The sequence below is a fragment of the Engystomops pustulosus genome, chromosome 1, assembly GCF_040894005.1.
Source record: "Engystomops pustulosus chromosome 1, aEngPut4.maternal, whole genome shotgun sequence".
NCBI lineage: Eukaryota > Metazoa > Chordata > Amphibia > Anura > Leptodactylidae > Engystomops > Engystomops pustulosus.
The window spans coordinates 146,947,367-146,971,752 of NC_092411.1; the positions used below are offsets into that span (position 1 = coordinate 146,947,367).

Genomic DNA, 24,386 nt, shown 5'->3' on the forward strand with positions numbered 1-24,386 from the left:
CAGTTCCATCACCCAGCATCAACTATCATCCTTCCCCCTTCAGCTGCGTCACTCCTGGGTTTAGCAAGATGTAGAGCCGAAGCCCTGAGGTGCGCTGCCAAAGCACTTCAGCCCAATTTGCATATTTCTAAAGTGATATTTTGTCATGGACTATAAAAAAGGCAGGAGTGGCACATGTGGGCATAGCCCTACGTAAAATAACAGTTAATTTGGGTAAGTAAATTGTGATGGTGGATTCAGTGGCCATTTTATCATAGCTAACTAAAGTGAATGCAATCAATTCGACTCACAAATGGTTGCTACCACTACACACTGATTGTAAAATATAAAAACCTTTTGTGTTTTGTGGGATTTAGACGTAAAATACTACTATTAATACACTTTTAAAACTACTAGTATTACTGGATTCTGAGGAAGAGGCTCTCATGTTCAGGTCATTCATCAATTAGCTATTGGGACAGTAGCTGGAAATGTCTGTGTAGCAATGGCACTGTGGGAAATCAATTCCTGCCACATTCTCCCAAAGATTTCAAATAATTATTGAGAATTCCAGCAAATTTGAAACTGTTTTAAGAAGTCAACCCAGTGCCTTTCGGTTGTACAGAAGCTGCAGTGCACAGAAGAAGAGAAACATTTAAAAACATTTAAAACTGCATAGAACATAGCAATCCTGGTAATAAACCCACCCTTTCATTAAATATGGGAATGCAATTCAAGTCAAAGGAGGAGATTTATCAGGAGTGTCTGAGAGCAGAAATGCTCTAGTTTCCCATGGCAACCAACCAGAGTCCAGCTTTCAATTTTCCACAGCTGTTTTTAAAATGACAGCTGATCTCTGATTAGTTTCCATGGGTAACTAGAAAACTTTTATCTCCCCCAATGGACAAGTCATAAACAGATCTTGAATACAGAAAACTGAAATGAAAGAGAAAACAAAGGGGGTCATTATTCTTCAGTCAGGTCATTTGTGTGTTTCTTTGGTTGCTTTTTCAGGGGTTTGGACTTGTTTCATTTATCCTAAAGGGTGATGTATTAGGTATGTGAATTTGTTGTTATTTGTGCCTTATCTTTAAAAAGTCACACAAAAGTTGCTAATTCTTCTGCAACCCCTTCTAAACTTTTGCCTTCGTCTGCTCAGGAATGGAGATTATTTCCGCCAAAAATTGCTTTTTTAAATGTCCACCTATGTATTTTAACTCTATTCAGACCGCCAGCTGAGTTGAGACGCCATTGGGCATAGCTTCAGAGTCTAGCCACGGGAGCAGGACCTGGTCTCTGGGTGTCAGAGACACCCGGAGACACTAGGGAGAAGGGAGATACGATTTGTTACCGCTTCTCCCTTCTCTGCTCCTCACACCATTACTCTGAATGAGTATGATGCAGAGAGGAGCAGAGCCGGCGCTGCCGTCGGCTCCATAGATTCGGCGGTCACATGACCGCTGGGTCTAAAGGGGTTAATCAGAGCTGCTGGATTTAATTAGACCCAGTACAGCTCTGATCAGAGTCCCATGTGTATAGCTCATCAATTGGCTTCATGAATCTCTTATATGTAGATACAATTTGTTATGTACTTGGAATTTATATGTGTATGCTATTCACTCACTTTTTTCACTTGGATAGGTATTTGTACACTAGAAGACATTTAATGAAATGTTTACCAGTAGTTCCAGAACTCCATTTAGGGGTTCACTTGACATCGAATCAGAATGCAGACAAAAATTACAAGACAAAGATAGTGTAAATAACAGGGACTCATTTTTATTTTGATCTGGAAAAGAGTCTCCATGTACTTCAAACTGTCTACCAACAGTTCAGCTAAATGTACAGCCACATAGCAACCTCAGTTAGGTAAATATAACATAAACATAGGAGACAGGAGCAATAGGTATTATAGGTTTTTCTGGTACTCCAGTTTCTCCCTTATCTGAGATGGAAAGATTATCCTTCTTAAAATAGCTGGCGGAGAAAGTGTCATTAATTTTCTGCAGTTCATTATTATCAAACATAGTCTCCTGGCAACGCCATCTGTCCATAATAAGCTAGTATTTGATAAATCCCAGAGGCGAGGCCCATACAGTATGTTTGTAATACTGTACACAGCATGTATCACAATGATTCAGACGCTCAACAATGCTGCTATATGCCAATAAAAAGACATAACCAAGAATGCAGAGTCTAGTTTTATGCAATCTATATGGTATTTCTATAAATTTCATGCAGTATAGATGTTGTAAATGGTATTCAAATAAGCATTGAATCAGCCATCAATGTGGAATATTAGGCTTGGATACAACATGCCAGCCTTTAGGCCTCATGCATGTAGCTTTGCTTTGTAGCTGTATTAAGGCTGCAGTAGAACAGCATGCACCCATCGCAGTGACACAGTAGTCTTTTTTTTAGTTTCATTAATTTGGAATATTACTTGTGGCTTCCTTAACTTCTATTAATTTTACATACTAGTAAATGTCCCTTATTAATGTTACTCATGCATCCTGTGAAGCCAATACAGGCAGAAACAGAGCAGACATCAGTAACACAACCTGTGTACAGCATGTGCAGCTCCTCTGTGCAGACTGGTGGTTTTTATTAATATACTGGACTACAATGACACTTCTCACTGCGGAGCTGCTTGCATTGTATTTTGAATATGGAGACAATGCATAGACCTTAGTTCCTTGACTGTTAGGCTGGTTATCTGTAACTGGAGCATCTTGGCTCACGGAAAGCAAATCCATGTGTGATAAGAGGCCAGTCAATCAGAATGACAAAGCCTCCAGCAAAGGCATCATTCCTTGCAAGTGAAAGATGCCTTAAAGGGTTGCTTAGGACTCAATGATTTCTACAAAGCACAAAAAGCTCACATACAATTTACATGATGACAGTTCTTTAATGCTCCACACATGGGCTACCAAATTAGGATATATTTGTCTACCTTATACTAGGACAAGTGTATATATAATATCTCAGTTGGGATTTATCCTTGGACTCTCAAGCTTTGAGAATATTTCATCTGGGGAGTTATTCAATATTATATTTTGTTTCCTACTCTCTCTGGAGGTGTTAATCTTGAGATGTAAAGGGGACAACAAGAAATAATAATTAATTAATAATTAAACAAGCCCTCAGTGAATGACAAAGAATTTATTCTACCATATCTGAGTTTTGTAAGTACTGTACTTTAATATTGAGTTTTATTAAATTTCAGGTTGTTAATTTAGTTTTCATATAACCCCATGATTTTCGAGCAATGCATAACATTGTAATTAGGTTGGAAATGTATTTATTTGGTGAATTATATCAATATTCTAACCATACATAACTTTAATAAATGAGCTGTATTACCAAACATAACTACACAGACATTAGGGGCACTTTTTCCAAGAAAAAAAAGCTAACAATACAAATTTCCAGTTTAAAGGAAATCTACCATCAACATGTATCATGGCAAACTAGGGACAAGTATTCATAGATCCAGACACTGTGACTGAGGTAATCTTCTTATATTTGTTATTCATGGACTGTGTTGAGACATGTTCTGCTCATTGTAATAACCAGCCCTTCAGGTTCATTAGCATAATTTAAAAAGTTGATTTTAGAAGTTAGGAGGCCTTGCTCTATGAGTAAATGTTCCTGGTTTATCATGCTTTTGATGGTAATTTTCCTTTAATAACCTGCATCTTTTCTAAAACTATTGACAAAAAAGAAATGTAAAGCATTATATGTAGCATTGGGGTAATTTAGCTTTTATTTTGTGTGATATTTTACTTTTTTCTGATTGCTGCTTCAGAAGAAGATCACATATTTCTGTTATCTTAAAAACAAGGGCAGATCCTAACATTTTAATTTGTCCCATATGGAGAATGGCTGTAGGCTTTATTGCAGTTACGCAGTAGTTATGTATCATCTATGGTCTCCATCCTTTTTGACAATAATATTTTAGATATCAGGGTATCCCTATCTGACAATTTGCATAATATCTGACCATCTATAAAGCGTATAATGCAATCAACTGAAAGTATTTTGTGTCTAGTAACGGCAATCAGAAATGTCAAACATGAACATCAATGTTTGATGTTAAAACAAGATATTGTTGTAAGCATTTTGGTAGTCCTAGAAGTGTGTGTGTGCACTTAGCTCCCATTGAAAAAAATGCCTGATTTGCATACACTTGTATTAAAAACATAGTAAATAATGTTTTTTAACCAAGTGAATTAAAAATATATTAACTTTTACCAACTTAACATGCAAAATGTGTATTCCATAAAGTGGCTTATAGAAGCTATGAGTAACAGGACCTTAGTAAATAAAGATGTGTTAAGACCATCTCAGACAAGCATTATGGGATTACTGTCATTCCTTTACATACAGTATGTTAAAAGATATTTTGTCTCTAAATAAGAGATATTTTTCTCTGTTTATAATTTCATATCAAAGTAAAATAGGACTATGAATATCCCCTTTAGGTATATTGCAATTGGGTTGCTCTCTGCTTTCCCACTAGTGATAAACTATCACTTTCCTACAGAGCAGTTATATAGATGATATTTATTTACCTCAACCTGTAGGATATATAGACTTTGACAGTAATGAGAGGCTTTCAATTTATATGTATGGATGTGTCTTTTACAGATGCCACTTCTATAAATGCTGTTCCACGGGCTAGGGGAAGGAATGACAAAGACGATTTCAGAATATATTTGGCTGCCTTAATAGTATTGCTTTCTTTATCATCCACTGGCGCAGTAGATATTGCTGGTGGACTTGTATGATGCAGTTTTTCTTAAAATACAGCCATAATATAACAAGTGCAGTCCCCGTGTTTAAATAGACAAAGTTATTCTTTCAGTTGTGGTATATGTGCTTAATATTTTTACCTACCGTATATACTCGAGTATAAGCCGACCCGAGTATAAGCCGAGACCCTAATTTTACCACCAAAAACTGGGAAAACCTATTGACTCGAGTATAAGCCGAGGGTGGGAAATGCATTGGTCACAGACCCAGCCAAGTATATAGCCAGCCAGCCCCCTATAATATACAGCTTGCCCCCAGTAGTATACAGCCTGCCCCCAGTAGTATACAGCCTGACCCAGCCTGCCCCCAGTAGTATACAGCCTGACCCAGCCTTCCCCCAGTAGTATACAGCCTTCCCCCAGTAGTATACAGCCTGCCCCCAGTAGTATACAGCCACCCCAGCCTGCCCCCAGTAGTATACAGCCACCCCAGCCTGCCCCCAGTTGTATACAGCCACCCCGGCCTGCCCCCAGTTGTATACAGCCACCCCAGCCTGCCCCCAGTTGTATACAGCCACCCCAGCCTGCCCCCAGTTGTATACAGCCACCCCAGCCTGCCCCCAGTAGTATACAGCCACCCCAGCCTGCCCCCAGTAGTATACAGCCACCCCAGCCTGCCCCCAGTAGTATACAGCCACCCCAGCCTGCCCCCCAGTAATATACAGCATGCCCCCAGTAGTATACAGTCAGCCCAGAATTAAAAAAAAAATTAACTATTTACTCACCCGCCAGTGGCCCCGATGCGCAGCGCAGCTCCCCCGATGTCATCGCGGCTCCTCTTCTGGCTTCCCGGCTCCTCTTCTTGCTTCCGCGCCGTCTTCTGTCTTCTTTAACATCGCGTTGGGCGCCGCAACTGTTCTCTCCCGTGCGGAGCCTAGTATGATGCGCCGCTGCTGACGTCATACTAGGCGCCGCACGGGAGAAGAACAATGGCGGCGCCCAACGTGATGTTAAAGAAGGCAGAAGACGGCGCGGAAGCAAGAAGAGGAGCCGCGATGACATCGGGGGAGCAGCGCTGTGCATCGGGGCCACCGGAGGGTGAGTAAATAGTTTATTTTTTTTTTTTAGTCCATTTTTAATTATTTTTTTACACGGCTTGACTCGTGTATAAGCCGAGGGGACGTTTTTCAGCACATTTTTTGTGCTGAAAAACTCGGCTTATACACGAGTATATACGGTACATTTAGTTAAATCACTACAGTCTTAATGTATCCAATGACCCTAGGGGAGACCTAAGTGAGGGGTAGGAGTGTATTATTTCTTATACTGGAAGACTTACTGGTTACATCACAGAAAAATAATAATTATCAGATGGCTGAACAATTAGGGCTGTCATGTGCTACATGCTATAGTCTCATGTGAAGATGGAAAATTGAGGGGCAAGTTACAACTTTACAATGCAATTCTAGAAGAATATGATGAAAGACAATGACTAATGAGCCCAAAAACAGATATAATGTATACGGTATATAATGCTATGAGTATGCAAATATATACCAATAATATTCAGTTGACCACAAATGTGAGAAGATAGAAGTTATAAGAAATAAAAAATAGGCCAGAGACATAAAGAAATAAATAGAAAATGGTTGGTGCCTGCAGCCTATATAGGATTGAATACTCTGGGGGACATGTCTGGTTCCTTCAAAATCTCTCATCATAAGGGGTGTCAGAGGGACAAGGGGGTGTTAACTATTTGCTGAATGCATTGATGCAGAAAGAATCCCAGGGTGGAAACACTCATATTCCCCTAATTCTTACTGACAGTCACTGTCTGGCGGCCCGCTGCCTAACCTTCCCTGCAGAAAACAACATTAAAAAGGTGTGTAATACCCCTGATTTTGTCAAAAAATATACATCACATCAGCAGGGAAAGGTCAGGGGAGAATCACATATCAAGAGGAAGACATGTTGCAGTCTGGACTCTGTCCAGCAGGCAAGCCTGCTGAAACTGTGTCGGGAGAGTATGATGTGGACCGCCAACGTAGAGGTGTGACAGGTGAGTCCACCAATAGTTGCCAGGATTTTCTACAAATTTATATTAGAAAGCTAGCAAACAAAAACATGAATTATGATAAATTCAGTATGTGGCTGTTATTGCTGAAATGTTATATATTATGCAGCCTGTTTTAAATGTGGGGGTGGGTATTGTCTTATGTCCCATCACTAGGAATTGTTTTATGGGGTTAGGAATAATTTATGGATTTGACTCCCCATAGCTTGAAGGTTATTCAAGGGCACAATAAAATCACCAAAGCTTTAACTAAAATTTACTTACTTCCAAGTAATGATTCAGTATTATTTTATATTATATACGACATATCTATCTTATTTTGTTTGAAAAGATTGAATGAATCATATTTTCTTTTTTCATATTTACTGGGACAAAGTCCTGTAGGTTGTTTATGTATTTAATGTAGACGCCTGGATTTTAAAGCTCCTTAAAGGAATCATCTTAACGCTCAGCCCTAATGACTCTTCTAACACATAATTGTAGAAGTTGTAGTTATACATCATTATGTTGTATGTGGTACATTACATGGAACAGAACCCTTTATGTCATTTCAGTCATCTTAATTGTACCGTTTATATTATATTAAGATATTTAAAGTCTCATCTTAAGTTGGGACTAGCACACTAACAAGGTTTACCAGTAAATGCAGATGTGTGTTAAATGAACAGTTCTGCAACTTGTAATATCATGTGTGTTTAAGGCTAAATTCACACTTTCATTCCTTCCCTTCGTTCAAAAAGTAGTGCAGGATAAATGGAGATTTCACGTATCACGTATCACGTACTTAATAATACTCTTCTAGATGTCAGAGAATTGCAACATTGTTTACCTCCAAAGTCTGCCATTAACAGGTTCCTGTTAATACAAAACATGCAACTTCTCACTTGATAATAAATAACTCTTGTACACAGAAGTCTAACATTCAACTGATAGACCCTACCTCAATGCCAAATCTGTACCAGGCCCACAAGTTATAATGTATTGCTCATGGTACTAATCTTCTCATATTGAAGGTAACACCATACGGGCCCCCAAAGTTTCATGGGCCTTGTTTTACCTCAAAGTAATGACTCTGCTTATAGATTAACATTGTTAGCTGATTCATGTATGTAATCAATGTTTTTGCAAAAAATAATGAAAAACGTAAAACCTTTTAAATAAAATCCGTCATATTGGTTTTCCTTTTCCTTTTTTTTTCTAGAGCAGTATAAAAATAAAAGCCTAACACTGTTTGGTGGCCACGGGCAACAAAAACAGTGCTAATTTTAGACAGAGGCCTTTTGCAAAGTATATTAGAACATAGTTAAACATATCATTATACAGTTAGAGATGCATGCAAATAAAAGCCAGAAGCCCCTTAAAGCTAGTCCTCTGGATGACGCTTTGTCAAGTCAGGGGGATAATTGGAACTGTCCTAGGAACAAGTAAGTTTCTGCCAACATGCTAGGTAACTAATAAATCTAACTAGGAACCATGAGAGTCAATTATGAGGTCAAAGACAAATGAATCTGACGAATAAGACAACATTTGCTGTATGGTTTTGCGGTATCATCACAGTAGGTCTGCCATTAACTACATTAAAATACAGTCACTTCTGTTATACTAGGTGCCATAACTGTGTATGAAGTCATGTAACCATAACATCTTTCTATAAGGATTTATGAAACAGTGGTTCCATTTACAGACATCACATGTGAAATTGTTTCACGTGCATCCTTGCTGTACAACATTTTATACCACATGAAATAGTTTACACTTTATATTAGTTGGGTACAGTTTTAGCTAACAAACTTTATTTAAACAAAACCAAAAATTGTAAGGGTAGGACAGTGACCTCACAGTGTCTCACATCAAAGAGTGACTATAAACATTATATAGGATTTGTGAATATAAATATAACAATTAATAAGGAATGATCATAGTGTTCTGAATGGAGCCTTCGGTAGTGGGGTTTAGGAAAGGTGCTGGCCTCAGATGCAAGTGTGTTGCTAATGGGAATGGTTAAAAATATATAAACCTACTGCACCTTCTCCAAAGTCCATACTGGCCTACACTTTCTCGAGCAGAAAAGAAGAAAAATTTGCTATGGCACTTTTTGGAATAAAACCTATTGTCTTTATTTCATTTTATATTAAAATACAGATAGCAGCATACATGGACTTTTCTGTTTCAAACAACATAGTTGCCTACAGCCAAGGTTTAAGCAGCTGTCTGTTCCAGAGGGTACCATGCTGCTGACAATGACGTGATTTGTCTATGAATTGTCATCAAATCCAAAAATTTTCATGTACCTTGGTGTGTAACAGTTGGCGTTGAATATGGATGGATTGGAGATGTCATTAGAAATTGATTCAGTTCTGTAGAATATTTACCTCTTTATGATAACAGATTTGGTTTCATTGTGTGTAGTTTTAACTGCTGCTGGAATAAATTATATTTCAAAAACCTTGTACTAACTCCATAGTGCTATACTCTAGTACTCTGGAAACTAACATCTCATCTTACATAGCACTAGAGCTAAAGTGGGGGTGCATAACACAAGCAGAGAATATCTGTGCACTACCCTGGATTAGGCCCACCTAAATTATTCGGTTCTTTGTATAAGGGAATCTTCTCATTTCACTTAATGGGGCAGATATATGATAGCGTCTGAGCTACTTTTTTCCAGTGTCTTTAGTGCTTGCAAATGTATTTCTCATGTCTGTGCAATATAACTGTGTTGCAGTTGTATTTTGTCTGACAGTTTTTAATACTGTTCTCTTCTGTCAGAAGAGAAGTGCTCCGCACACTGTAACAGCCTGTGAAGCTAAAGGAAGAAGGAGCTCTGGGAACCTTTCCAGTAGCCTATCAGACCTCCCCAGTGACCTATCAGACTCATTATCATTATTTTAAAAGTTGATTATAGAAGGAAGGATGTCATAGATAAATATAAGAAGATTACCGCAGTCATGGTCCTGGATCTATTAGTAAGTGTCCCTGGTTTATCATGATGGATTTTGATGGTAGATTTCCTTTAATTTAATTTAATTACCCGTATTTTCCGGACTATAAGGCGCACTTAAAAGCATTGGATTTCCGTGGAAATCCAAAGTGCGCCTTATAGTCCGGTGCGCCCTATGTATGGCGCTGGGCACAGGGCAGCGGACCATACTTGCATAGGTCCCCGCTACCGGAGATCTCCAGCGGGAGATCTGCTGTCTCCGGTAGCGGGGACCTATGTAAGTATGGTCCGCTGCCCTCCTCCACCTCCCCCTCACCTTCCCCGCGTTCCCCGTCGCGTCTCGGCGTCGCGTCTCGTCGCCGCGTCCCGTCGCCGCGTCACGTCGGGTCTCCGCCACGCCCCCGGACCTCCGCCACGCCCCCGGCCGCCGGACCCCGCGCCTTATAGTCCGATGCGCCTTATATATGTAATTATTACATATATAAGGCGCATCGGACTAATGCGCCTTATAGTCCGGTGCGCCCTATAGGGCAAAAAATACGGTAATTTTATTCCTTTCATTTAGATTCAGACCCATAACAAATAAAAATGTGTTTCTTTTATTACAATCAATTATATTTACTGTTGGTTAATTAGGTTTGTATCCTTACATTTCCTCTAGTTATCTCTACTGATATTTTAAGTTACTTCTATACATTTAAAGATGAATAGCTATAGGGATGCCTTATTATTACATGGGGCTTTTAGTGTTGTGTAAGGCCGACTTTGATGTATCAGGAAGCCATTGCTATTTTCTTCTCTCAAAGCCAATGCCAGTTTCATAGTGATGAATAAGACTATCCCCCAAGTCAAAAAGACATATGTCTTTAACCATTGTTATTCAAAAAGACAGCTCTTAGTCCTAACAATGCCTGCAGTTGCAAATATCTTAAGAAAATTCTTGTTTTAGGCCCTACCATAAAATGTCAGTGTTTGATAGAAAAACACCTTGGTTGTGATGTGTTTCTACTTGAACTCTACAATCCCAAAAAAAACAAGGAATAACCAAAAAAACATGAAAACTGCAGGGATTCACTAAGATACCAGGAGCACTGCGGGATCTTGAATACAACCAGCACTGAGTAATGAGGTGCATTTTGAAGGATCTCTCGAAGGGGGTTTGCAGAATGAATAGGAAGACGTAGGGAGGGGAGACGGTTAACTCTGCTCTCTTCGGCTTCAATGGGACGCTCTGAACAGCTGTGAAAAGGGTCTCAGAGTTTTTCTCACGCCCAAACGACATCTCACCCCGCTGAGGTCAGCCCGACTCACATAACTAATATATACACAGTCTGTGTCCCATATCAACGGCAATATGCAGCTTCATTTTATGCATATACATTGAAAGACAAGTGACACTAATTTTGACCCAAATGCAAATCTTTTGTGAGAACGACACAGCACAAAGCACCTTTTTTCAGTCGCACTCACTTCAAAACAATATTCTATGCAGATCTGATGCTTCAACCAGTTTACAATGAAACCAGGCTCAATTCATTGATCTACTCTTTTACTAGGACTGCTTAAGGCTACTTTCAGCTTTCCTAAGACAAACCTAGGAGTGGAACAATAGTGATAAATAACAGAAAGATCAGTATTACTTCTGTGTTTTGGACCGACCTCTAGTATGGCTTATTCTTAAGCAAAATATGTATTGTTCGAATAAGGCCTTACAGTACAGGCAGTCCCCGGGTTACGTACAAGATAGGGTCCGGCGGTTTGTTCTTAAGTTGAATTTGTATGCAAGTCGAAACTGTATATTTTATAATTGTAGATTTAGACAAAATACATTTTGGCCCCAGTGACAATTGGAGTTTAAACGTTTTTTGCTGTAATGGGACCAAGGATTATCAATAAAGCTTCATTACAGACACCTTACAGCTGATCATTGCAGTCTGGGACTATAGTAAACCATTCATAAAGCTTCACCAGAGGTCACAGTGGGCAAAGGGGTCTGTCTGTAACTAGGGGCCATCTGTAAATCGGTGTCCTTAAGTAGGGGTCTGTATATCATTGCACATATTTCTAGTGGAAACAGACCATTCCCCTTCCAAGCCAAGTCTCTCCCCATGACAGGCTGATAGTAATTGTGATTACCTTATAATGAGCGAGCAATAAAAGCAGAGTTGTTTTGCAGTGTGTTAAATGGGAAGATGTTAATTAACTACAGGCAATTCCCAGTGTAATCCTTATTTCTCAACCAGCTTCTCTTTATTGTACTCTTCTAATTCTCTGAACTAATTATTATGAAGCTGTTCTATTTACTGACTAACGTCCCACCCTTTACAACATGCCCAGTTCCTCCTGGTCTGCCTCTATTGTGTTTATTTACTTTTAGGAAGTGGAACAAACCACAGAGGAAGATAGCAGGTGGTTTGTCTGTGTACTGTGAAATCTTTGTCTTGAAATCAACCTTAATCCCTGAATGCCTAATTTACAACTGAGAGGAAAGTTTCAGGACTTAACCTTATATTTTGGCATTCAAATTGGACAATATTCAAACTTCAAACTTTCCATCTGATTTCACATTTTTACACTTTTATATATCAACATCAAGACTCATTATTAGTGTTATTGTTTGGCCTACGGTTTGAAAACTTCAATTCTTTTGGACAAACACAGAGAAGCATATTATTAAGCCTAAATGTCAAAAGAAACACGCCCAAAGTATTCTGTGTTTTCAAAAAGCTTCACTATCCTTACAATTGTCACAAATTGCCAAAAAACACAATTGGTAGTGAGTGATGGTTTTCATCTTGTACTACAGAGTTATTGCTTACACAGAATGAATCACAGACCTTCCCATGTCCTGTTTCATGGATCAACCTCAGTGCAAAGGACAGGACTCATAGTGATATATGATGTAAGGAGCCCCTTATTCCCTGCACAACTGCAGCACCGTACTGGAATCATGATTACAATGTCGGTGCTTCTGTTACGCAGGGAAGAAGAGATTCCTTGCATCATATATCACTATGAAGCACTGCATCACGGGGAGAACATGGCCATCTTAAACAGCCCTTAAATGTGACATTCAAAAATGCCTTTCCCCAACTAGGTCTGCATGAATACAAAGATTTTACAGTACATAATTTAGCAATGAAATGTTGTAAAATGTTCTCTATGTATTATTTTTCCTTATTAATCATATTCCATGAGCTATTGGAGGTGACGGTATATATGGATTCCTGTAATCAATATACACTTCTTTTAGCTGCCTATTGCACTGTATTTTGTATGCTATTGTTTGACCACACATGACTGAAGTCTAACTGTGTAGTACAGGTACAACTAGAAATTATGGTAACAACGATGATTTTTGCCATTTTGATAATTATATCTAGATGTGGGGCTCTGATTATGCAAGCAGCTTTATTTCTATAATAGTTAGGATTATTGAATATCTATACACTAACATTTTGTAAAATAGCTTAACAGGTAAAATCTGGCTAATTCAAGCTAAAATCAGAAGTAACACAGTAAGGGTGTGTTTAGTCTAAATATTTTTTTTTTTGCAGAAACTTCAGCAAAAAATACTGGTTTTATCTACGTTTTTGAAGACATATATGCATATGCTGCAGAAATAACCAAATTCTTAATGTGAGTATATACACTATATATATATATATATATATATATATATATATATATATATATATATATATATATATATATATATACCGTATATACTTGTGTATAAGCCGACCCAAGTATAAGCCGAGGCCCCTAATTTTACCACAAAAACCTGGTAAAACATATATATTTTTTACTCGAGTATAAGCCGAGTTTGGGTTTTCAGCACAATTTTTTTGTGCTGAAAAACTAGGCTTATACTCGAGTATATAAGGTATATATATATATATATATATTTATATATATATATAATCTAAGATCCTGGCTGAAAAGTTTGTGACTGTCAGGGGCGTTACTTGAGGGGGTGCAGAGGTTGCGAGCACACCGGGGCCCAAGAGGTTTATGGGGCCCTTATGGTGTCACTTTCCCATATGAGAACACTATTACTATAAACAATACATTATAGTCTACATTATAGTCGGGGGCCTGGTACAGACTTTGCACTAGGGCCCATCAGCTTCTAGTTACACCACTGGTGACTGTGGTAACCTTCTTATATTTGTAAACCATGGCCACCTTCCTTCCAAACTCAACTTTTACATGTTTTTTAAATGCTTGATTTTGATGGTAATTTCCTACAAAGATATTTTATAATATTTATATTTTACAGTGACCTTTCCAAAATGAGACGGTTATGGCAGTTTTTTGTTGCTGTAAACTATATGTAATATATTCTAGAAATAGTAAAGAGATGTTCAAGAATTTTACCATAGAACACATTGGCCAGAAAAATTACATTGCAGTAATATATATTTGATAAGGTTAGAATATAGGTGACTGTTGACCGTCTGCAGATCCCTGTAAAATGGCACATTATGTATGTATGAATATTATACATGGATTTACAGAAAATCGTCAATGCAATACAAAATCAATAACACAATACAATATCATAATAATAATTGTAAAGATTTTATGCACATCTTTTTAATCGGCTTTTTGTGTGCCTTTACCAGATGAAGATCCACATTAACTGCAGCAACCCTTACTAAAACCACAACACAAACTTCATTTATGGGTAGCAAGTTTGTAGATGACACTCCCACCATCACATTAACAGCATTAACCATGTGTGTGAACATTTCCTTTATATTCTGGTTAAAGCAAATATAATTTTTTTAAATGACCCCCATATCTGTATTCTCGTTTAAAGTAATCTCTATGGTTAGATCAGGGTTGTTGATTTGATTTTCATAAACCCATTAGCTCAATCTTTCATTATTAAAAAAAAAGATTTCACATTAAAAAAGACTTTCTACCACTGACAAGTGAAATGTTTATAGAGAAATCTACAAGTCCTATGCTATAGTACAATAAGGCGGGCATGTCTGTGCTGCACCTCAGCCTCTATCCCTCTGGCAGTTACACAAACATGAGTCTCATTCACTGTTTAGAGAGGAGGGCACACAATGCATGTGTATTATATAATGAGGGGGAGAAAAAAGATTGGGATGGAGCCATTTTGTCCACCCAACACACACAGGACACTCTTATTGTGTCTGCCCAATCCAACTATGAATGCCATTATTGTGTCTGAGATCCTATTCATCCCTCTCCCCACTTGCCCCCATCCCCCTTTCGCTTCCCTCTGCTGACCCCCCTCCCCTTTTCTCCTTCTCTAGGCTCCTTGCGGCTCAGCCGGAGTGCATGGATAAATTAATATGAATTTGAAAAGAGCCTTGTTTCCCAATGACATATCCTCACCACTTTCTCACGATGAGCAGGGTTATAGGAGAGGGGGTTGAGCGGAGGCAGGGGCACAAGATTGTCCTTACCGCATCTGTCAAAGATAAATTCTTTAGCAATTTGTATCTGTTTTAGTTATCTTTCTTTTGCACAAATATATTACCGTAATTCATTTCATTAAAAGAGTCATAACTGGAGAGTACAGATAAACTATCTGCGTGTACCCCCATAAATTCACACCATGGATTAAAATAACATCTGCATGGTAATTTCAACAAATACAAGAAGGAAGTTATGGGTGATAAAGGGCATAAGATCAACAGATACCAATTTGGACGGTTCATCTTGTTGAAAGTATATAAGGAAATATAGTATTTTAATGAAGTATGAAGTAATATAATAATATATTTTCTAAAGGATATGGCATAGTGGTAATAATATTTTGTTACATATAAGTAAACATGACACATTAGGTACCGTAAAGTTTACATTTACTTTAAAGTTGCCCATACTAACAAACTATCATTAAGAAAAACTGCAAAAACTGTCCAGGCTCTAAACCTCCACCCCAGAAACTTAATTTGGGTGTGACAGGGAATTACTTAAAGGGCTCATCATGGCACATTATAATGAACTTTTGACTCACATATGGATTATTTTTGTATTCCCGCACCACCAATGCATGACAATGTTAATTTATACTGTTCATTTAAAGGAAACCTACCACTTGTAGTGGCAGGTTTCCGATGGAAATACCGGGCACCAGCTCAGGGTGAGCTGGTGCCGGAGCTTATTTTAGTTAGTGTTTTAAACCTCGGTATCGCGGTTTAAAACACTTTTTAAACGTTATAGCCGGCGCAGGCAGGTACGCGCTCGGCGCTTACCGTGCACGCGGCTCTCATTCACTTCCTATGTAGCCGCGCGCACGGTAAGCGCCGAGCGCGTACCTGCCTGCGCCGGCTATAAAGTTTAAAAAGTGTTTTAAACCGCGATACCACGGTTTAAAACACTAACTAAAATAAGCTCCGGCACCAGCTCATCCTGAGCTGGTGCCCGGTATTTCCATCGGAAACCTGCCACTACAAGTGGTAGGTTTCCTTTAAATGTCTCATTTATACTAATGTAGAATCACAGGTTGTTACAATGTGCAAGGAAAACTTCCCCATCACACTTTATGTTTATACGTCCTCTGCTGCAGTGAGATTACATCAGGTCTGTGATACTGCAAGCAATGAGGGGCTCTGGTTACACCCCCAGGAGCTCTTCAGACTCATTAGAATAATTTTAGAAGGAAGGCCATGGATTACCAAAGTCACAGTGCCTGTATCTATAAGTAAATGTCCCTGGTTTATCATGATGGCTTATGATGCTGGATTTCCTTTAAATAGCAGAAAAAGCAGCACAGCAGTCAGCATCTTTTTTCTGCTATTATAGTAAAAGGCAATCTTCCATCAATGGGGAGCAACTGTTGAATTACACTTAGAGTACATACACATGCGGTATGCCCGCCGTGCGGGCATACCGCCATGTGCTGGAGAGGAGGAGGAGGTGGCCCCTCCTCCCTCCATAGGAAACAGCGAAACACGTCTGCATACTCGCCGAAAGATAGAGCATGCTCTATCTTTTTGCGGTGTGCGGCCCGGACGTGTGTGACACCGAATCCCCTCTGTGCCGCTATTGGCGTCTATAGGGATGTACAAATTTGTGGCGGCATGTATGGCCCCGCAGACGGCAGTCTGAATGAGCCCTTACAGTTCCTTTCTGTTCTTAGCTTCCGTTACATTTTCCTAAAATTTTAGAATAAATTTTTACAGTTTTAATACTTTTGTGCTGTACATTTACAGTCCCTTGTATAAATGGCCATGCATTGTACAGAACATTGTAGATTACAGTAATTTATGTTACTGAAATTAATGTTATACAACTGCTATTGAAACTACTGTATGTGTGACAAGCATGTCTGCATGAAGCCTTTAGTTCTGAAGGCTTCAGAGCTGAAATCTCACAGCACCCCAGAATAGCTCAATATTTTAATTTGAGTTTTCTTTGTTAATATGCATTCTGTACTATAAGCTTTAATACAGGACAGTAATCTTAAGAATTTAGAACTAATGTTCCCATTACATAATAGCAGATCAGCTGTGCTATAAGATGATTCATTGTATTTAGGAAATATAGATAATTGTGATTTTCTGTGAGATATTATTAATTGATATCAGTCTTAAAGTTTGGAAGTTCAGGATCAGTTTGGATTTCTTTTTCATCATTGTCAATGGGAGGATCAATTGAAAGCAACCCTCTTATTTTCCTTCATTATATATCAATTTGCCAAAAATACACAACTACTAGATACTGTTATCTTATTTAGTTAATGTTTCTTTTTTGACAGATTTTTCTCTTTTGTTGCTTCATTTTAATAATTAAAAATGATGGCTCTCTATTCTCTCCACATTTTCACTTCCTGTATGATATGGGATGGAGGAAGTGGGAGAGGAAGAGCTGGCAGAGCTGTGGGGACACAGGATTATAAGAGATATCCCATGCATCGATGCAGTTAGCTGGCAGGGGGTCATGTATACTTTTAAAACCAAATGGAACTAAGAATGTTAATTATAAAAGAAGATTGGTAATTAGTATTGAAAAGGCTATTGGAACTTGTCATTAAGTCAAAATGTGAAATGCTGATGACTGGTTTCCTTTAAAAGAATAGAGTAAAAAGGATAATTACATAGTTCTTCCAATAGGCTGAAATGATTCCATCTCTAGCGGTTTATAAGATACTTTGAGATAGCATCTTATCACAGTGATATACATAAAATATGGGGATGTTTATTAAATGAAAGCTGAGCTCTGATTGGTTTCAGAATTGTTCTGCTTTTAAACACTTTTGATAAATCTCCCAATTGAGTATAATAGATAATGAAGTGAGAGATGCATCAATTGGAGTTAATGTATTTTTAAATAAGTTCTAAAAAAAAGTTGTATGGATCATCTATGTATATGTTGTTTAAATGTAGACAAACTTTGTGAAGGCTATTTTCACTGCCTGTGTCCCCCTTTGCAAAAGCAAATTTTATTATTTTCTAATGAAAGCAAAAATACTTTGATATGTTTCTAAAAGTCCCATGCAGGCTATATGTCTCCATAGTTACAGAGAAACTGACTCTGTATTAGTCTGATGCTGCCGTCATACTCCATTTTATCTGTAGAAAGCATGTCACTAAAAGACTGCAGTATGGCACTACCCAATATTTGCGGTCTGTTACCATGGAGACATAGAGGGGCTTATTTAATAAGGGTCGAGGGCTGCACTATCGTCAGACTTTGTGCCGTTTTTGGGATTTGCGTGGCCTTTACAGGTATTTAACAGGGATCTGCGCTGGGATTGTGTCAAACGCGATCGGATTGTCACAGCTGTGCTGGCATTCTTGGGTGCGCGCCATTGGACTGCACATGCAGGATATCGGGCGCACGATTTTAGTGAATTAGCGACAAAGTGCATTTTTGTTGGACAACGGGGAACTCGCCCCATAGACTGTACAGCAACTTTAGTTGCTATGAAAGCTACCTGTCTACAAAAATATAATTTATGTGAATTCATGAACATTTGTTTCTCATCCTGGTAGAAGGATTATTATAATTATTATTATTGTGTTTCACTCCGTATGTTAACCCTCTAAGGACGCAGGGTTTTTTCGCTCATTTCTCAATCTCCACCTTCAAAAATCCCTAACTTTTTCATTTTTACGTGTACAGAGCTGTGTTAGAGCTTATTTTGTCCATAACAAATTTTACTTTCCCGTGATGTTATTTATTATTCCATGCCGTGTACTGGGAAGCAGGAAAAAAATTCCAAATGTGGAAAAATGGAAAAAAAAATGGCATGTGCGTCACGTTCTTGTCGGCTCAGTTTTTACAACTTTTACTCTGCGCTCCAAATAACACCTATACTTTATTATTTGTTTCGGTACAATCGCGGTGATACCAAATTTATATAGGCTTGATTGCGTTTTAATTCATTTTCAAAAATTAAATGAATGCGTATGAAAAAGAAAAAAAAAATGTCGCCATCTTCTTACGCTAATAATATTTTCTTACTTTTTGCAAAATTAGCCCAAGTTTTTAGGACTGTGTGACATTTTAATAACTTTTTATTACATTTTTTATGTCATGTAAAAAGGTGTAAAAGTTGCGTTTTGGACATTTGGGCACCATTTCCCATTTTGGAGGTCACCGCCGGCAATAACCGTTTTATATTTTGAGCGGGCATTTTGGGACACGGCAATACCTAATGTGTTTGTGATTTTTACTGTTTATTATGTTTTATATCAGTTCTCGAGAAAGGGGGGCGATTTGAGTTTTTAAAATTTTATTGATTTTTTAAATTTTTTTTAACTTTTCTTTTTTTTTTCCTATTTCTTAGACCCTCTAGGGTACATTAACCCTAGATGGTCAGATCCTTCCTACCATATAGTGCAATACAACTGTATTGCAGTATATGACATTTTTGCTTATGATTCATTACAATGAGCCACTGTCTCATTGTAACAAATCTGCAGTAACCATGCAGTATCTTCTGACGAAGACCCGAAGCTGTCATGGCAACCGATCGTCAGCCCCCCATGATGTTCGGGGGACCGACAATCTGAAGAAAGATGGTGGCGCCTATGCTTTACATGCCGCCAGCGACTTTGCCAGAGCCAGGGAAGAGGTTAACACCCAAGATCGGTGCAAGCATACACCCTTCATGGCTCTGCGGTGGATATATCCGTCTCAGAGCGTGAAGGGGTTAAAGCTGCACCTCAAAATGATGGTGAACTCTGTCGGGCCAGTGCAGGAAAGCAACTTATTCAGGATTTCTGGCGCAGGATCTTCGCCGCACCCAGCATTATACATGGAAATAGCACTTTTAGTGCAGTTTACGACTTTCTAAGTAAATGTGAGCCTATGTCCCTGCCAGGATAGCTTAAAAACTATTTTCCAATTTCAGGCTGACAGCAAAAGGAGCAGGAAGTGGGCATGTTCAACAACCTGTGGCTCCTTTTATTAGGGGAAACAGAAGATACCAGTGGTCTGACCCCCTCTAGTTAACATCCTTTTAGAAAAATATATCTTATACATACATCATATAACCCCTTTACTTTTTAATTGGTAGATTGATCCATTTTATTTTTACCTGCAGGCAATGTCTAATGTTATTTCAGTATATTTCTTCAAAATGTTGAGTTAATTTTACAAAATGTCCATTTGCTACCATTACAGTGATGTTACCACAAAGCAAAACCAATGGGGCCCTTAGAAAATCTTAATGGTGTAATTTCTAAAATAGGATAATTTTTATACTGTTCTCATAGCTCAGGAACTTTTCAAATGTGTAATGTCACCGGAAAACAATGTAATCAGAATTCGCCCTCTAAAAGCTCAATGACTCCTTCCGTTCTGCACTCTGCTTTTTCCCCCCTGAAAGGAGTATTCCCATCCGGTCATTTACATTTAATTAAATTCATTTTCCATATGTAAACATTTCTTCAATTGGATGTTATTTAAAAAAATGTTCCTGTGTGAAGATAATTTCTCATAAATGTAGTCATATGGTCCCTTAGAAACGAGATACCTTCCTCGCATACGACCACCCCACACTCTGGTAGCGGTAGCCAGACATGCGCTATTGAGTCCTGCCTGAGTCCTGCTGTGGGACATGCAGTAACTTCTGGACATTTTATATACAAAAACCTTTTGTTTCCTTGTGCAATCCCTCCAGCAGAGGTGGCCGTAATCAAGGAGTCAGTCTGGTTTCTAAGGGACCATATCACTACATTTATGAGAAATTATCTTCACGCAGGAACATTTTTTTTTAATGACATCTAATTGAAGAAATGTTTATATATGGCAGATTAATGAAACTGAATGTGAATGCCCAGACGAGAATACCCCTTTATGTAGTTTACATTCACATGTAGGGTATTGCTCTACAAAACTGCACAACAAAATCTGATATGTGTTTTCTCATTTTATCTTGTATGAACATGTACATTTTTGGACAAAATAGTCATTTTATTTTATTTAAAAATTCAAAAGGGAACCTCCATTTTGTTTTAGTTCTTGTGAGATGCTTAAAATGTTAAGCTTATCAAAGGCTGTTTTAAATAATTTTAGGGGTGCAGTTTTAAAAATGGGGCGAATTGTGGGGTGTTACTAATAAATAAAACTTGGAAAACTCTTATGAAGATGAATCATCCTCTAACAAAATGAATCATCCTCCTAAAAATCTGGAAACTTGCTGTTCGAACTGTAAACCTCCTAATGTTGTGATAAAATAAATTAACATATAAAAATTATGTCAGCATAAAGCATGCATATGGTTAATGTTAGCAACCAATCTGGACAGTTAGACTAACCGTATGATGAGCATAACATTTAGAAATCAGAAAATCTCCAATTTTTCAAAATTTTTACCAAATTTCCATTTTTTTCTATAAATCAGTGCAAAAAATGAAAACTAAAATACAGCAATAATGTGAAGTACAACATTTCATGAAAAAACTGTTTAAGATAAAGCGTTCCAAAGTTATAACTGACACAGATAGAGTGATGTAGCTGAAGGGGTAAGAATGAGAAGGGACACTGGGTGGTTGAAGTGTAGCAGTCGGCGTTGTGTGGAGTGATAGCCCTGAAGTGCCCTGCTATCAACCCCAACTCCCTCAAACCACTTCAGCTTCATTTGCATATTTGTAAAATAACTTTACTTACAGAAAGAACAGCTGAAAAATAAAACAGAGACATAGCCCTACATAACATAGTACTTAGTTAGGTTAGGTACATTCTCTTTAATGCACGATTGGCAGTTACATTCAGCATGGGAGAACTGCCTGCTATAGGTAGATGCAGATCAGCCTGCCAATGACAAAGGAGTAGTAACTACTTTATCTGGTAACTAGGGTTCCTGTGAATGTCCCAGTTTCTGTGGAACAGTGTGAAATAAATAAAAACAAATAACTATAGTAATTATAAAGTCTTTATGAGTTAAAGTTTTTTTTGCAGTTTTCTACTGAAACTTGGACATATTACATGACAAAAAATCTAAAATGAGACATACTGTAATATGTAGCAAAAATAAATACAAGAGTGAGCTGAAAAAATATAACCCGAAATACAAATTAGCGCTCGGTGATCTCCGTCAGCTCCATAAAGATTAATGGAGCAGAACGGTCGTGTGCGGCCGTCTGCTCCATTGGTCTGATGGAGCGATGAGGGGTCCGACAGAGGTACGTGGGAGCCCATCGGACCCCTCGTTTTTGTTATCTGAGGGGGTCTCATCACGGAGACCCCCACTGATCAGCAAGATAGGCCCTATCCCATGGATAGGACCTAACTTTTGTTTGTGGGAAAACTCCTTTAATGTTACCAGTTTGATGTTTTATGCATGTTGTTAATTACTTTTATTTGTATTTGTAGGCAAAACCTGATCTCCAGACAAGTCAATGGGAAACATTTGGAAAAAACAAAGTCATCATCCAACAATTTGAAGAAACTTTATGCCACAATTGGCAAACAAACACTATTGGTTTGTGTAGGCACAAAACATGATAAGGAAAAGTCGCTATTATGCCAACTTATGCCATATATGCCGTATAACACACAAGACCCATTAGAAAAAAGAACAGCAAGTGCAGATAAAGATGACGACTAGAACTGTTACAATGATTCAGAAAAAAACACATTACAACATGGAACATTGGGACTCATATTCCTCAAGGTAAGAAAATAGAGTCCATTATTATATGAACAACATGTTTTCTGGTGCCTAATACTTTGTATTGTGCAATGTCTGTCTATAACAGTAGCATTTCTTTTATAATACTATTCAGGAGCCATGCCCATTAAGTTTTAACCTGTTCACCAATACTAGATGGTCCTACCATAAAAGTTTTTATTTCACCAGTCCTAAAGATTCATCTGGAGCACTTTTCCCCTTTCCTTGGGATATGTTTTCCAGATACAGTGGAATCTGAGCTCTGGGACCAAAAATTCACATCCACATTTCTTGAACAAAACTCAATTTATTCAAATATAATCATGTCTTCATCATCTTCTGAAACATCATCATAACTCTAAAAATCCTGAATTCCTTAATGAATTTCTTGTGACTCTATTGAGTTATCTAGCAGTTGCACTGCTTGTAACTTGTGTAGATATACCAGATACATTTACAGTTGGGAGTAATGATACATTTTCAATAGCATTTCAGTACTTGTAAATTTGGTAATTTTACCCTCACTGGATAAAATTAACAAATAAGTTCAATAAAGTTATGTTTAAAAAGAAAAAAGGTTTTTTTTGTTAGAGAGGTACCAAAAGAGTTGCTGCAGTCTGTCGGAACTGCGCAGAGGGAGCCAGATTCCTGAAAAACGTGGGCCACAGGACAGTCCACAGGAAAACTGAACCTAGTATAGTTTGCACTGTTTTTGTGGGCCATTATGCCTTCAGTATTTAAACCCTTAATGCCACTGCCCTTTTTCATTTTTGTTTCCATTTTTTGCTCACCACCCGCAAAAATCCAAAGCATTTTTATTTTTCTGGGGACAGAGCGTTTTCCCAGTGACTGTATTTAATATTCCATGACATGTACTGGAAAGTTGGAAAAAAATTCCAAATGTGGTGAAATTGGTGGAAAAACACATTTGCGTAATTTTCTTGTGAGCTATGTTTTTACAACTTTAACTGTGTGCTCCAAATGACGACTCAAATTTATTTTTTGGTTTGCTACAATCACAGCGATACCAAATTCATATAGGTTTTATTATGTTTTAATAGATTTTAAAAACTTGAAACCTTCCATACAAAAAATAATCTTGATTTTGCCCAATTCTGACGCTGATGACTTTTTAAAACTTCGATGTATAGAACTGTGTAAGGTTTTTTTTTGTGCAACAAGACGACATTTTCATTGCTACCATTTTGAGGACTGAACTACTTTTGATCACTTTTTATTCAAAATGTGATGCAGATTGGCATAAAAGTGGTGTTTCTTACATTTGGGCACTATTTTTCTCTTATGGTGTTCACTATCGGAATAATCGTTTTTAGATTTTGATAGATGTTTATTATTTTACTTTTTATTTACTTCTATATCAGTTCTCGGGAAAAGGGGGTGATTTGAATTTTTAGGGTTTTTTTTGTAATTTTTACTTCTTTTTTTTACTGTATTTTTTTACTGTATTTTTAGACCCCCTAGGGTACTTGAAACTTTTTCCCCCACCTCATCCCCTGGGGTAAAAGC

General features: G+C 37.9%; 1 protein-coding gene across 10 annotated transcripts in view; it reads left to right on the top strand.

The window, feature by feature from the left end:
- The window catches only part of LOC140135020 (uncharacterized), a 57,615-nt gene that overhangs the window by 22,231 nt on the left and 10,998 nt on the right, over window positions 1-24,386 (top strand). For 8 of the 10 annotated variants that reach the window (XM_072155960.1, XM_072155969.1, XM_072156024.1 and 5 more), the window contains one exon: window positions 22,562-22,862. Coding sequence is in view for 7 of the 10 variants with exons in the window: in XM_072156024.1 (XP_072012125.1) it covers window positions 22,562-22,796 (235 nt within the window). In the remaining 3 variants the exon portion in view is untranslated. Of the gene's footprint in view, window positions 1-13,305; window positions 13,388-22,561; window positions 22,863-24,386 lie in introns of all 10 variants that reach the window. The other 2 variants (XM_072155978.1, XM_072156043.1) reach the window with 1 other exon arrangement.